The sequence below is a fragment of the Diceros bicornis genome, chromosome 1 (assembly GCF_020826845.1).
Source record: "Diceros bicornis minor isolate mBicDic1 chromosome 1, mDicBic1.mat.cur, whole genome shotgun sequence".
NCBI lineage: Eukaryota > Metazoa > Chordata > Mammalia > Perissodactyla > Rhinocerotidae > Diceros > Diceros bicornis.
The window spans coordinates 48,124,939-48,140,271 of NC_080740.1; the positions used below are offsets into that span (position 1 = coordinate 48,124,939).

General features: G+C 35.7%; 1 protein-coding gene across 1 annotated transcript in view; it reads left to right on the top strand.

The window, feature by feature from the left end:
- The window catches only part of SLC12A2 (solute carrier family 12 member 2), a 108,790-nt gene that overhangs the window by 12,663 nt on the left and 80,794 nt on the right, over positions 1-15,333 (top strand). Inside the window, exon 2 of the mRNA XM_058539790.1 lies at positions 14,486-14,605. Within this exon, the coding sequence (XP_058395773.1) occupies positions 14,486-14,605 (120 nt within the window). The remainder of the gene's footprint in view (positions 1-14,485; positions 14,606-15,333) is intronic.

Below are 15,333 nucleotides of genomic sequence, written 5' to 3' on the forward strand. Positions count from 1 at the left end.
GTCTTTTGTGCTAATCAGGTATTTTTTAGGATTCCATTTTAATTCTTCTATTGACTTTCTAGTTATATATCTCTTTGCATTATTATTTTAGTGGTTGCTCTTAGAGAAATTATTGAATTTCTTCCCTCTCTGTTACTCACTGATATCATATTTACCTTTAATTTTTGAACATATTTATTATAGCTATTTTGAAGTCTTTATCTCCTCAATCTAACATCTGGGCCCACTTGGAGTTACTTTTTTTTTTTTTTTTTTTAAAGGTTTATTTTTTTAATTTTTTTATTATTATTTTTTTCCCCGAAAGCCAGTAGATAGTTGTATGTCATAGCTGCACATCCTTCTAGTTGCTGTATGTGGCACTCGGACTCAGCATGGCCGGAGAAGCGGTGCGTCGGTGCGCGCCCGGGATCCAAACCCTGGGCCGCCAGTAGCGGAGCGCGCGCACTTAACCGGCAAGCCATGGGGCCGGCCCCTGGAGTTACTTTCTATTGATTGTTTTTTCCTGATTACGAGTTATATTTTCCTGTTTAGTAATATTTTGGGGTGAAAACTGGATAATACATTATAGCAACTTAGGGTTGTTATTTTTGGTTTATTTTTATATTCTTCTAAGGATTATTGTTTTTTGTTCCAACAGATACTTAATTTGCCAAGGCTCAAACTGTAAACTGGGTTCTCTCTCCCTGCTATGCAGAAGATGATATCTTCTGTTTTATTGTTTCCAGCTGGTGTTCTTTTAGCCTGGCTCCTTGGTGAAGAGGGTCTCCCCTTTACCTGTGTAATTTAGTTATCAGCTGAGATTTGGGGCTTACATTACATTCACTAGCATTCCATTTTTTTCTAGAGATTCCCACCTAATTTCTAATTTCTTTGCTGACTTTTGGGCTCTCTTCTCTCATATTTCAAGCTAGTAATGCTTCACTTTCAGCCGTCCACATTACACACATTTGGATAATGCACACAGTTAAAAAAGGCGGCAAACTCAGGGATCTCACCCAGAGCACCTGTATCTATCAAGAGTATTTCCACTCTGGTCTTTGCTTTTTTTTCATTTGCCCTAGGTTCTTTTTCATGCACATATAGTTTAGTTGTTAGTCAGGGATTTAAATCTTGGGCTTGCCACTTAATACTTGTGTGACCTTCAGAAAAAGGACTTTTGCCGCCTCTGATCCTCAGTTTCCTTCTAGAGAAAATGGGAAAGATGATAATTCATAGTGAGAAATATCATATATTCGTGTGAGAAATACATGAAATACCAAGTCATGCCATCCACTAAATGTAGTTTTTATCTACATAACAAAAAGCATGTATATTGCTTTTCTTTTTTTTTTTATTAAGATTTTATTTTATTTTATTTTTTCCCCCCAAAGCCCCAGTAGATAGTTGTATGTCATAGCTGCACATCCTTCTAGTTGCTGTATGTGGGACTCAGCCTCAGGATGGACGGAGAAGTGGTGCCTCGATGCGCACCTGGGATCCGAACCCGGGCCACCAGCATCGCAGCGCGCGCACTTAACCACCAAGCCACAGGGCCGGCCCAATGTATTGCTTTTCTAATAATGTTTTATCCATTTATGATGCAGCTAGTCATGTATCTATATTCTTGACAACTTTTGGTTCTTATTATAAAAATAAAACAATTTGAAATGTAGATCACATAATTATTAATTGATACTGGGAGGTATAAGTTTTCTGGTAATTTGAATTAAAATGTTTTCAAGCTATTTGTTTTCAGGTTCTTAGTTTGTTGACTATAGCAAGTTGCGTAGGATTTGAAATGATGCATAAGTTATGCTGTTCTTAATGTATTCTGTTGTAACTCAGTCTTGAATGATTAGTAAAGAACGTGATGGGCTAGGAAGGGGACTGAATTTTTTGACTGCAGTCAGCAGTTCTGACTTGGTTCATTGTAAAGTCACATGGTTGCACCATCCACTTTTATCTGTAGCACTTGAGTTTTGAGCTTTGCATTAATGCCACTGGATATTAATAGACCATTGTTAACCAGGGCGGATTGGATTCCTGTAAAACAATACTTTGTTTGAGTGAGTAGTCTGTATGGTGAGCATTACACTCAATACACCAATCACCGACAGCACGGATAGGAAATGTTGGTAGCTTTGGGATGATATAATTGGCTAGTACTTGATGAAAAAATTGTTAAAATAAACCCAGCTACTTTGGGTTTGCATGTGTAAATTTGCATGTGTATGCATCCATTTTTAGTTACTAATTTGGCTGTGTTTTGTGATATTAATTTAACATTTGGTTTACCTTAGTATTGAGCAGATGCTATTAAACTATATGGAAATTTTTATCTTTAAAGTATCTTTAATTAGTACTTTAGTTCAGAAGTTTGTTTTTAAGATTTAAATAGCATTCTTTGGTGAACTTGAACATTTCTGAAGTGTAATTTTAGATTTATTTAAATCAATAATCTTGTAAACAAGGTAATAAATTCTTGTATATAAACAGTGCACTAAAATAAAGATTCCCCATTCCACTGGCTATCATTAACAGTGATTTAATTTGTTTAAAAAAGCTAGGCCCAGAAGTTTTGCTTCTATTCTCAGACCATGCAGTCTAACATTAACCCTAGCTAGCCCCACTGTGAAGTGCTTAGCAGTTGCCGCCAAAGGAAATAGCCAAGAGAGGAAACTGTCATTTACTAAGCACATTTTTAGTGTTAGAGAAGTTGCAAAACATTTGTAGTAGTGTGAATTGTTGGTTATCAAATCCACGTTCTTCACACTATACCCTATTGACTTGCTGATGGTATAGGTTATAAATCTTTTACCACCATGCAGAATGGGGATGCCATATTTGTATGTAAAGGTCGGTGTTTTTATTTTATTCTTCCAGAGATAATCTTAACCTCTCTCAATATCAAATTGTAAAAAGCTATGTAGTAGAGTCTAGATTAATGATCTGCAGTATTTATTTTTATGTATTTGCTCAACACCCAGTTATTTAAGCTCACGACGTGGGCAGTTGCCATCACTGCAACAAGATCACTTATTTGTTATTTATAATAATATCCAAAGTTTATTGAGCACTTTGTTACTATCAGGTGGTGTACCAAGCACTTAACACATTTTATTGTTTAATCTTTTAAAAATCTTTTTGTGTGTGTGTTTGTAATATAGCAGAGAAGAAAAAACGTAAAGCATAAATGTGTAACAATCAAAGGGTCATCAATCAGGTCAAGAAATAGACCATTGCTGGCACCCCACAAACCGTCTGTGTACTCCTTTCTAATCATACCCACCCTACCCCTACCCCACAAAGCAGCAGCTGTCCTGACTTAATGGTGATCGTTTCCTTGGGTCTTGGTCTTGATCTTTTTTTTTTTTTTTAATGGCTTTTGTCACCTTTCTGTATTCCTGAAGACTTAGTCTAGTTTTGCCTGCTTTAAAACTTCATATAAATGGAATCATGCAGTATGTATCATCTTTTGCTCACTGTTATATTTGTGTATATTTGTAGTTCATTCATTTTTATTGCTATTTATCTTGCATTGTGTGAAATGCTACAATTTATTTATTCTGCGGTTATGGATGTTTGAATTGTGTCAAGTTTTTGGCAGTTTTTAGCAATGCTGATATGAACATTTTTATGCAAGTGTCCTGCTTCATATAAATATTCTATATCTGTAGGGATATACCTAGGAGTAGAATTGCTGGGTTAAAGGGTATGTATATTTCAACTTGAGAAGATAATGCCCAAACTTTTTTCCAAAGTTGTGAACTAGTTTATATTCCCACCAGCAGTGTATGAGAGTTTTTGTGTTCTATACAATCATCATATTTTCTCACTTCATCTTCTCAAACAGTAAGGGGTAGGTAATATTATTTTCATTTTACAGATGTAGAAACTGAGGGCCAGAGGGGTTGCCAGAGTATGCATAGCTAGTGAGTAGCAGAGTTGGAATTTGAACCTAGATCTGACTCAGGAGCAGACACTTTAAATTTCACTTCTCCTATTTCAGGACATTATTTGGAAAACAGAGATTGCCCATAAAGGCTCAATATCCATTTACTATGTCTTTGATAAAAATGACAGGAAAGGGCTGTGCCCTTGTGGACCTTCCATTTTAATACATATTGAAGGAGTGGAGGTAGGTGTATGGATTACAAAAACTGAGTACATAAAAAAGATATTATAGACTATAGTACATGCTATGAAGAAAATAAAAGAGGCACTGATGAGAAGAAACTATATGATGGGTGGTCTGGGAAGGAGGAGGCTACATTTAAACTAAGACCTAAAGGATGATAAAGAGGCAGCCATCTTCAAAGTACATTACAGGCAGAGGGAACAGCAAGCAAAAAGTCCCTTGGGAGAAAATACTTTAAAACCAGTATTTCAGCAATAAAGCAATATTATATCAAATTAAATAGTTTAGTTAGAACTCTTTTGGTTATTTTCTAACTTAAAGGCTAGGAGTTTGCGGGGGTATAAAAAACTTCAAGAAAAATTAATAGAAATAGGAAAATGGTCTTTGGAAAAATATAGAAACTTCACTTCTAAAACAGCAAGGCTAATATTTACTTTTTCTTTCATCATGTCAAATCTTACCATGTGTGGTAACAAAACATTGATGAAAAATCTCAAAAATTCTGGTGAACAATTTTATTTTTCAATCTTTCCATAGAGGGCATGGATGTGTAGGTGGGCCCAGGGTCAGGAGGTTACGGTGGTAAAGGATGAGGGAAGAAAGAACTTAGTGTGACCTGGAACATCTGATTAAAAGGAGTTGCTAGCTTGAGCAGTTAATGTGGGTGGTTAATTGGAAAGAGAAACATCCTAGGTAACATAGAAACTGAATGATTGGCCTATTTTACCTACCCTCTCTACCACAATAGCCTCCAAATAAACTTTCCAAGTTAAATAACACGTAACTCTATCTGATACACAACTGCATATTTAAACGTTTGACATGCTTTTCCAGAGGGACTGTATCTGGACACTAGCAGTTCTTTTTCCTCCATAGATGGTCCATGCAGCTGTCTGTAACAATCCTGTAGGGCAAAGGTTTTCATTGACACTGTAGACCCTGGGGGAATTGATTCAAAGCACAAGAAATTTAAAAAAATCCTCTCTGGGGCTATCCGGTGCAGAACTTATCAGGATCATGTCAGAAGCCCTCAGTGTCTATCGATTTGGAAGCAGAAGGAGAGAACGATGAAGCAGAGTGAAGGATGAAAATAGCTGGGGAGTTCAAGTAGGACAGTTTCCTGACTTGGGTGATTTGTCTGTCTTTTGTCCTCTTGCCCGGAATAGATACCTAAAATAATTTATCTTAGCTCACTCTAATATGTGAAATTCTGCCATTTAGAAGATTCTCTGCACTGCTACATTAATAGTTGCGTGATTTTGGGTAAGTTAACCTCTTGAAAGACTATTTCCTCATTTGTTAAGTGGGGATTATAATACCTACCTCTCAAAGATGTGTCAATTCAGGGAAGTAGGACATGTCAGCATTTAGGGAAGTGTCTGCACACTGTAGGCTTTTGGTAAATGATGGCTGTTATTAAAGTAAGCCAGACAGATTATGAGGGGTTTCGCATACTAAGAATCTTATTTTATCCCGTGGGTAACCAGTAACTAGACCTAGATTATGTACAATTATATTTTGTAAGAAACTCTTGTTTCTTGAAAGCAGAAAAACTACTATTTCGTGTCTTGCAATATTAGCACAAAAAATCTGGTGTATATCACAATAAACTTGGATTGGGTTGGATTCTATGCCAGGGTTCACCTCACCCCCAAATATGCAAAGCCTGATTATTTCCTAGCCTACAAACCAATTTTTATCCAGAATTGATCTCTTTAAGAGTCATGGGGGAAAAGAAATCATCCCTTTCCCTATTATATTTTCCGAGTATTTGTGTAGTTATAGGAGATAGTAAGGGAATTGCTCAGAAATAGATGGAAATAAAGTGTATTTAACTACTAAGGCAGCTTGTTACACTGCTAAAGAGGCTTTTCCATCTTGTTTTTCATTTACTGCAAGTGTTAATTTGGGATAGAATTTAAAACTTAATTTCTGGAAAGGATTGTTGTTTCTGTTTTATTTATTTGTGAGCTCCCTTAATGTTGGACTTGTGACGTTTTTGATGGTTGTAGTTACCAGAATGTTTTAGCGTTTAGATAGTGTGCTCGGCCGCCAGAATAATTTAATTGGATAACTTGAATAAGGGTAAACATTTTTGTATGTTTTATAATTTTTATATTCTCCACCATAGCTGCTACCTTGTACATAGCACCTTCTTCTGAATAAGTAATTGTTAAATGCATTAAAACTTTATAGCTATGTATCTCCCCGCCCCCCCAATTCTTTTCCTGTTCATGTTTTTTTTCTGTCGATTTAGATTATTTGGTAAAGTTGATTTACTGTGTAAAAAGGTACATCAATTGTGATTGGGATCTAAATTTTATTTCATACATCAAAATGCTAGAAAGCAGTTTAGTAGTTCTTTGGTCTTCATTTGGCAGGGTAAATGTTTGACCCATATTTTGTGATGGCAAAAAAATGATTAGTCCGTTCATATAGCTTTGTCTTATTGAAAAATGAAAACTATCTCATATTATGTCCTATTTTTCTTTCTTCCTTTGCAACTTTCTTCATCTTCAATAAATAATCAGCCTTGTTTTTTTTTTTCTCGTAAACAAATATCTTATGTGATCCTCACATTAACTATGTAAGTTAGTATATTAAAGAACCACTTGGTAGTTGCAGAGGTTATGCTGAAAGCAAATTTTGTTCCTCTAAATAAGTGGACCTTTACACAGAAGCATAGACTCACAGTGGGTCTGTAAAACATGATCAAGATTTAATGCAATATATATTTCAGAGATGCAGGGACAAAAGGAGCAGGATCAACTTGCAAAAGTTGTCAAGGGATGGTCCCTGGCACGGACTTTCGTCCTCCCATAATGTGATGGGTCCAAGCTTCTCAACAGATGCCACAGGATCAGCATTCATTGACTGGGCACTGAGAACATGTGGAGTCACAGGGACCTGCTGCCCTTGCTCTGACAGGGTCAACTGAGTGTGTCATCTTGTTCTTGTTGAAAAATGGCCAGGCATTGAAAAGCCAGGCCACCTAGGAAAAAGTTTCCTACTATTTCTTTTGAAACATATAACTACAAGTGAGCCCACACTCTCCTGTTTCTTTCTTTTTTTTCTTTTTGTGAGGAAGAACATCCATGCCAATCCTCCTCTTTTTTTTCGCTGAGGAAGACTGGCCCTGGGCTAACATCCGTGCCCATCTTCCTCTACTTTATATGGGACGCCGCCACAGCATGGCTTGACAAGCGGTGGGTCCGTGCGCGCCTGGGATCGGAACCCCAGGCCATCGCAGCAGAGCATGCGCACTTAACCGCTACGCCACCCGCCGGCCCCCACCCTCGCCCATTTTTAACATGGCACTGGCACTTAAATTTGCTGTATTATAATCAGGTTGTCTCAGTTGGCTTTATAGCCAAGAGCTAGAAGCCTCAGCTGCTTTATGTGGATGTCTTAATACAAATTGATCTTTATTTAAAAAGCCTCAAGGGGCCGGCCCCGTGGCTTAGAAGTTAAGTGTGTGTTCCGCTACTGGTGGCCCGGGTTCGAATCCTGGGTGGGCACCGACACACCACTTCTCGGGCCATGCTGAGGCCGCGTCCCACATACAGCAACTAGAAGGATGTGCAACTATGACATACAACTATCTAGTGGGGCTTTGGGGGAGAAAAAAAAAAGGAGGAGCATTGGCAATAGATGTTAGCTCAGAGCCGGTCATCCCCAGCAAAAAGAAGAGGATTAGCATGGATGTTAGCTCAGGGCTGATCTTCCTCACAAAAAAATAAAAAATAAAAAAAATAAAAAGCCTCAAGACTTCACAGGGATGGTACTGGTGGGCAGGGATTTTTATCTCCATTTTACAGATTAGGAAACTGATTGTCACAGAGAGGCTGTGACTTGAAAAGAAAGTTACTATTGAAAAGGCACCAGATGTTTTTTTGACTGGGTTAAGCATTTAATTTAATAGAGGCTACTTGGTAGAGTGGAAAATGCCCTGGGTTTAAGGTAGAAGACCTATCTTTCATCTCTAGACTCTACTATAAAAATATCATCTCTAGGAGGGCTGGAAAGTACACAGTATGGTGCTTGATAAAATTGATTAATAAATATTTCTTTAATGAATGAGTAGAAGGATTTGATTGTGGTTTATACCCAGAAACTGCGTTTTACAAGTGCAGAATCTTAAATAACAGAAGAACATCAGAAGTTACTTTGGACTTTGTAATATACTAAATACAGTTAAGCGATTGGAACATTTCTGTCTTCAAAGGGTGTCCATATTTGAGCATCAATAAGTGTACCTGAAAACAATATTGTGGCAGCCTTAGACCTAAAGAGACACTTGGATACAGGTTTGCTCAATTGTTCTTTAAAACACCAATAAAACAGAGTAACCCAAACATTTCCCCCACCTCCCAAACTAAAAAAAAAAAAAAAAAAAAAAGCATGTAGGTTATTGTCTTTTGCCTACCATGGTCTAGAATTGCTGAGCAAAGATACTTTACCAAGCATTTACCAGTTTAACTGTAAAAACAGTAAATTTGTACTAAAAAAATGGATGGATTGGTATAAACATTGACAGAAATATGTTTTAGTAGTATTTTAATTCAGAAGTTGCGCCATTTACACAATCTTAATTTTTCATTATACAATGATAAACACCTTTATCAACTTTAGAAAAAACGTGATCATAAAAATTCTAATCACTCTGCAGTCATCTTTCATGGATATTAACATCCTTGTCCAGTGACATGGCAAAGACCATCTATGCTACATTGTACACTTGAGATGAAAATTTTGTGAACTTAGTAACTGAGATGTCTGAAGAAAGAGAAATAACTATGATATTTTAATGTGATGTGTACTTAAAGCATTTAACAATGAGAAGCGCATTGGTGTGCACATTTGGGAACTGATGAGGATGTATACAGAAGACAATCCTGTACTCTAGGTTACAGAGCTAGTTAAAGCAGTGTTAAGGTTTTTAATTGTAATTTTTTTAAAACTTAGATGAGTATTTTTTCCTAAAGCTTGATTTCCATTATTTTAAAAAGAAGTCTGGTTTCGTCATAGGTTGTCTCTAAAATACTGAAGAAAGTTCTGGTGTTAGGAGAGAAACAATAGCTTGATTTTATAAGAATATTTTTTTACTGAGAAATCATTGTTAAACCAAGTCAGTATATTATAACTAGTGTTTTCTCTTAGGTCAAGCAGAATTGAAATATGACCTTTGATATGTAAAAGATAATTTAAATTGGTGAATTAAAAGACAAGTTAATTTTCAGATATTGGAAACTGAAAACACTGTAAATTTTTAAGACACGTGCATTGAGGAGTAAATAAAATACATTTACATTATAAAGGATTTTAAACATTAAGAACTTGCTATCTTTCTGGTTAAATCTTTTGTTTTTTGGTGAAGAAGGTTGACTCTGAACTAACATCTGTTGCCAGTCCTCCTCTTTTTGCTGAGGAAGATTAACCCTGAGCTAACATCTGTGCCCATCTTCCTCTATTTTTTGTATGTGGGAGGCTGCCACACAAGGCTTGACAAGCGGTGCGTAGGTCCACGCCCAGGATTTGAACCTGTGAACCCTGGGGTGCCGAAACGGAGCACGCAAACTTAACCACTTTGCCAACGGGCCGGCCCCCAAATCCTTTTTTTAAATAAGTTAAGTGTTCACTGAAACCTTTAGCAATTAAAAACTAGTCCAAAAAAGAGAAGCTATTTCCCTTTCCTTTTGATTTGGAGGAAAGTTGCTCTTTATAGCACATTGACAATTTGTTTTTCTCATTTGGTAAGAATTAGAATAGTAAACATAAGAAATATCCAAGTGGCAACATCAATATTTATGCAGGGCTGAAATTAAAAGGGGAGCTCTGATCTGGAAATGAACAGAGGCCATCCCATTACTTATCACATATAGATGGTGTTTAAAGCTACAGGTCTGGTGAGATGACCATAGAAAGCAAGTATAGAGTGAGATAAGGGGGGGTGGGTGTAGGACCCAGTGTTGAAGGAACTCTTACCATTTAATTGCTGGGTAGAAGAGGCTGAGAGAGAGTGTGATATTTCAAGAAAGAGGGAGTGGTCATGAGTATCATATGCTGTTTCAAAAGTCCAGTCAGACAGGGACTGAAAAACGTACACTAGATTTGGCAGTGGAGAAGTCTTCAGATGTCTCAATGAAACTGTTTTGGTGTGGTGGTAGGGTGAAACCAGGGTGGCATGCATTGAGGAAGGAGCTGTAGTATTTCATTATAGTATTTGACATTTTAGGGTAGGGAGCGTGGTGGGCAGTAAAAAGTTAACCATGATTAAAGGAAAAAATGATGAAGTTGAGGTGGAAATTTGGATATACAAGGGAGAGAAGAGATTATCCATAGTGTAAAAATTCTCCTTTTCTCTACTCCCTGCAAAGAAATAATGATGGTGGAGACCAGACCTTTTGTTCTTGTATTTTGTATTTTCTCAGAAAAATGTTAACTCCTGTCTTCTCTCTGTCAGTTTCTCTTTTTATTCTGTTTCCATAGCTTTACCCACTAGCTCTTTATCCCTGGCCCCTCTCCTAAGTTCCAGTTATGAATTTTTTAATTCCCTGATAGAACTCTTTACCTAATTGTCTTGTGGCTCCTCAAATTCAACATGTCCAGCTGAATTAATCATTTCCTTTTCAGGATGACATAATTTACTAGTAACTCTATGTCTTTCACTAAGAAATCCTTCCAGTTGCTGAGGGTCTGTCTCTCTGGGTCTTCCATTGTCTCGTTGGTCTCTTCTCTTCCCCATTGTATCCTCACCCTCACCCTCAATCTCTGCTTGGTAGACTCAGATTCACAAAGGTACTTTTTGAAAGAATATTCCCCAAATAAATCCAAATTAATTTGTTCTACCTCATTTAATATGGTGTTATCCATAAAATCACTTATTTTGTTATTTTTGACCTTTTATCCATTATGTGAAAAACAGTAACAGTATAAACACAGTAACAGTAAAAAACACAAACCCATCATTTCTGTGAAAATGGGAAGTAAATTGAAGGTTTTATTTATGTGCCTCTGTATTAGCATAATTTATAGTTAATAATTGTATATGTGCAAGTTTTCTGATTATAAGATTTTTATACAAATTTTGTATGTAGACAAAGTGCCATACCTAACAATTTCCTTCTTTCTCTGAAGCTAACATATTTAAAGAAACAAAATATATGTATTTTACTTTGGTTTTCTGTTATTTGAGGAAATTACTATAATTATAAACCCAATATCATTATATTTAAATCTATTGATTGAATTTTAATTTTTGAATTGTATTTTACGGATTAATAGCACATTTTTAAGTAGAGCTATCAGAACATGATAAGGAAGATAAGTTTTCATTTTATGTGGACCTATCTTTATTTTAAAGTACTACTTCATACACACTGGAAAATCTTACTTTGTTTTTTGAATATGATTGTTCATAGTATAGTGGAAACTGCCATATTATTGCTAGATCTTGAACTTTGAGGTGGAATTCTGATAAACACCCACAGCAAAAATTTTAAGATGCCTGCAAGCTTTTGCACTGTTAAAAAGACACCCACATCAATACTCAGCCTTGGAAAAAGTAGCCTATTAAGTACATACATCTTTAGTTTTCTCTTGATAGAGATAGGAAGAGAAGTATCTTTCTGTGTATATTAGAGACATTATATTTTCTTGTAATACTTGGAGGTTATATAATATTTTAAAGTTTTCTTTCACAAAAACTGAAGAGAACTAAATATCCTAGAGTGAAAACTACGGAACTTATGTCTACTTTAAATTTCATTGAATTAACTGGCAAACTTTTTGTTCTGGCTTTGAGTAATTGAACAGTTGAGTCGTCCATCCCTATGAGGAATCATTTTTTTAATTTGTGATCGTCATTGACACTCTAGTGTCTAGAACACATCTAACCCTGGAAGTAAAGCCAAAGTGGGTTGCTTTTGTGATTCTGCTACACAGGCCCCTGGTAACATTTTTTTTTTCTATTTATACATATTTCTAACAAGTTTAATGGTTACTGTTTTACATGTTTATACCAGATTCTAAGTGAGGAAGAGGGCTAACAATAGGCAGACACATTGACTGAAATGAAGAGTGACAGTCTGCAGTCTGATACAAAAAAAGAGAAAATGACCAGAAGTAGTCACTTCAAAAAGTATTTCATGACCTAGCAGTTCTACTCCCAGGTGTATACCCAAGATAAATGAAAACATATGTCCACACGAAAACTTGTACACAAATCTTCACAGCAGCATTATTCATAATAGCCAAAATGTGGAATCAGGCCAAATCCTCAACTGATGAATGGATAAACAAAATGTGGTGTATCCATACGATGGAATATTATTTGATCATAAAAAGGAGTGAAGTACTGATACATACTGTAACATAGATGAACTTGAAAACGTTATGCTAAGTAAAAGAAGCCACACACAAAGGCCACATATTGTATGATTCCATTATTTCATTTATGTAAATGTCAGAATAGCAAATCAATAGAGACAGCAAGTCAATAAGTGATTGCCAGGAGCTGGAGGAAAGGGGAAATAGGGAGTGACTGCTAATGGGCATGGAGCTTTTTGGAGGATGATAATAATGTTCTAAAATTGATTGTGGTGATAATTGTACAACTTTGTGAGTATACTAAAAATCATTGACTTGTGTACTTTAAATGGGTGGGTTGTGTGGTATGTGAATTATAGCTCAATAAAGCTGTTAAAAGTATAGCAGATTGGGATAATTAAAAAAAAATTTTTTATGGGAGCAGTTCTATATACTATGAGCCTTTGGTATCCTCTTATAGTATAATACAGTAGTCTCTGGTACCGTAGACAGTAGTTATGAAACTGTGTGTTCTATGGGAAATTATTATAATTTATTTCTCCTAGGATCTGTTTAAAAAATTGGTGAACTATCAGAAGTGGTTAACATTAAAGTTCACTTTTAAGTTCTTAGTGATCTTATAATGACTTATTTTCCATGTATTTCATGTAGTTGAAGTTATAGCTATGTGTATTAATGCAAACATGGGGATTAGTTTAAAATTTGATTATTTTTCTCTTAATATTAAAAACCTAAGTAATTTTCAAAAAAGTATACTTAAATTATTGCATCTTATAATGTTTCTTCTGTTGCTTAAAAATGTAAGAATTAGCAATAGTTAAGTTATATAAATAAAGAATCTAAGAGCTAATCTGGCTTGATAGCACATTGGAAAACCATATAGCAATAATGCATTAATTCACATTAAATGAGTCTACTTGGTTAGTAGATATTAGTCAAGGAAAAAAGGGAAGTTTGGATTATTACATAGATTTTGCTTTGTGGTAGCACAGACCTTGCTATAGCACATTTCTATGAAATAGTAGAACCACTGAAAATGGTTTTCTAAAAAGTACTGTAGGAAATCTAGATCACAGCTTTCAGGATTAAATGATAATTAATTTAGTTGGCTCTTCTGCATTTGAAGAATAAGTTTGAAATGTAGCTGTATTTTATTCCCTGCTATTGAGATATGAGTAGAGGAAGAACTGTGGGGATAGTGTTAGGGAAGTGATTCTAGATCTAGTCTCCCAACACCTCCGTCCACCTTTCATGACCTGTTTAAGGCACTGTTACTGGTTTGGAAATTTTTCATGTGCCTTGGGTGTGTTGGGACTAAACAAAAATTGAGAACCATGGAGAGAGAGAGAAAGAGAAGGTAGAGAACAAAAAACGAAGAATTATTGAATCAGAGGTGAAGCATAAAAACCTCAGAAGGAAACACTAGTTGTGAAAATGTGTTGAGTCAACCAATTCATGTCTGAATCTGAGAAAAATTACAAAGGAAAGAATGAAGAGCACTGAGTGACTGAATGAATGCAGATAAGGAGTGAGAAAAAGGGAGGAGTTACGAGTGAATCTTGGGATCCATGGGAATCCTACTGTCATGAACTATAAAGGGAAAACTGTTCATCGGTGATGAAGAGAAGTTTTAAATTGTTAACGTTGAAATTTCCTATGTAGGAAGGATGGCAGCTAGGCAATGTGAAGATGTGGCTGGAGAGACAAGGTCTGAATTGACTGACCTAGCTGGTCTATACTTAGCAAACAGTAGTCATTGTGTTCTCCAGACACCACCAAAGTGTAATTAAAATTTGAAAATATTAAAATGGGTTTACTGTCATGATAAGATTTTAAATTTTTAGAGCTCTGAATAGTTAAGCTTTTCTTCTACTTTATTGCTTTACATTTTCCTGAGGTAAAATATTAGAAACTCTTGATTCCTGGAAATCTATGTCCTCTTAAACGTGGTTAAGCGTATTTAGTGATGTTTGTTTTTATCAGGTGATTTTAAATTTAAAATACTTCTTAAGCATAATTCATATTTCCTTTTAAAACCAGGAACCTTTTGAGGATGGCTTTGCAAATGGGGAAGAAAGTACTCCAACCAGAGATGCTGTGGTCATATATACTGCGGAAAGCAAAGGAGTTGTGAAGTTTGGCTGGATCAAGGGTGTATTAGTATGTACCTATAGACTTAATTTTAGAGTTATTGCGTTGATATTTACTATAAAATCTTTCTGATATTCTCATTAATTCTCAAGAGAACTCTTCTTTCTCTTTTTATAAACTTTTATCTGAGTGTTGTAGAAGAACAAATTAATTTGTACCTCCTTTCCTTGTGGCTATTAAATTCAGAAAAGGAAATATGACATATTTATTAATTTAATCAGATTATACTTGATTACCTCTAAATTATACTTTATTACCTCTTGTGAATCTCACATATTTCACAATTAAGAATGAACCTATTAAATTGATGCGAGCATGGGAATCAAGCAAGTCGGGCAGGCAGTAGAGCTGAAATATGCCTGCGTCCTTTCTCGCTGCCTCATTACCTTTTGAAGAGAAATGTATAGAAGTTAACAGACAACAGAATAAAGGAGAAATCCTTTTCTTAAGTGTTGATCACTTCAGTAGACAGATTGAAGTGATTAAAGTTCAGATTTACTTCTGTTTTTCTGTCTTTGAACAGGCACGAAGGATCTGACTAGAGCAGACAGGGTAAAATGACCTCTTATTGGGATTTTGAAGTTGTATTGAAGTTGTATTGACATTTCGGGGAGAAGTAGAGGGAAAATCCCAGTTCTAGTAGTAATTTTATTGCCTAAGCAATAGAGTAAATGAGAAGCTCCGTAGTATTGTTTGCCTATTCTTAGATTTTAGTGTTTTAGAAAACTATGTTCTAT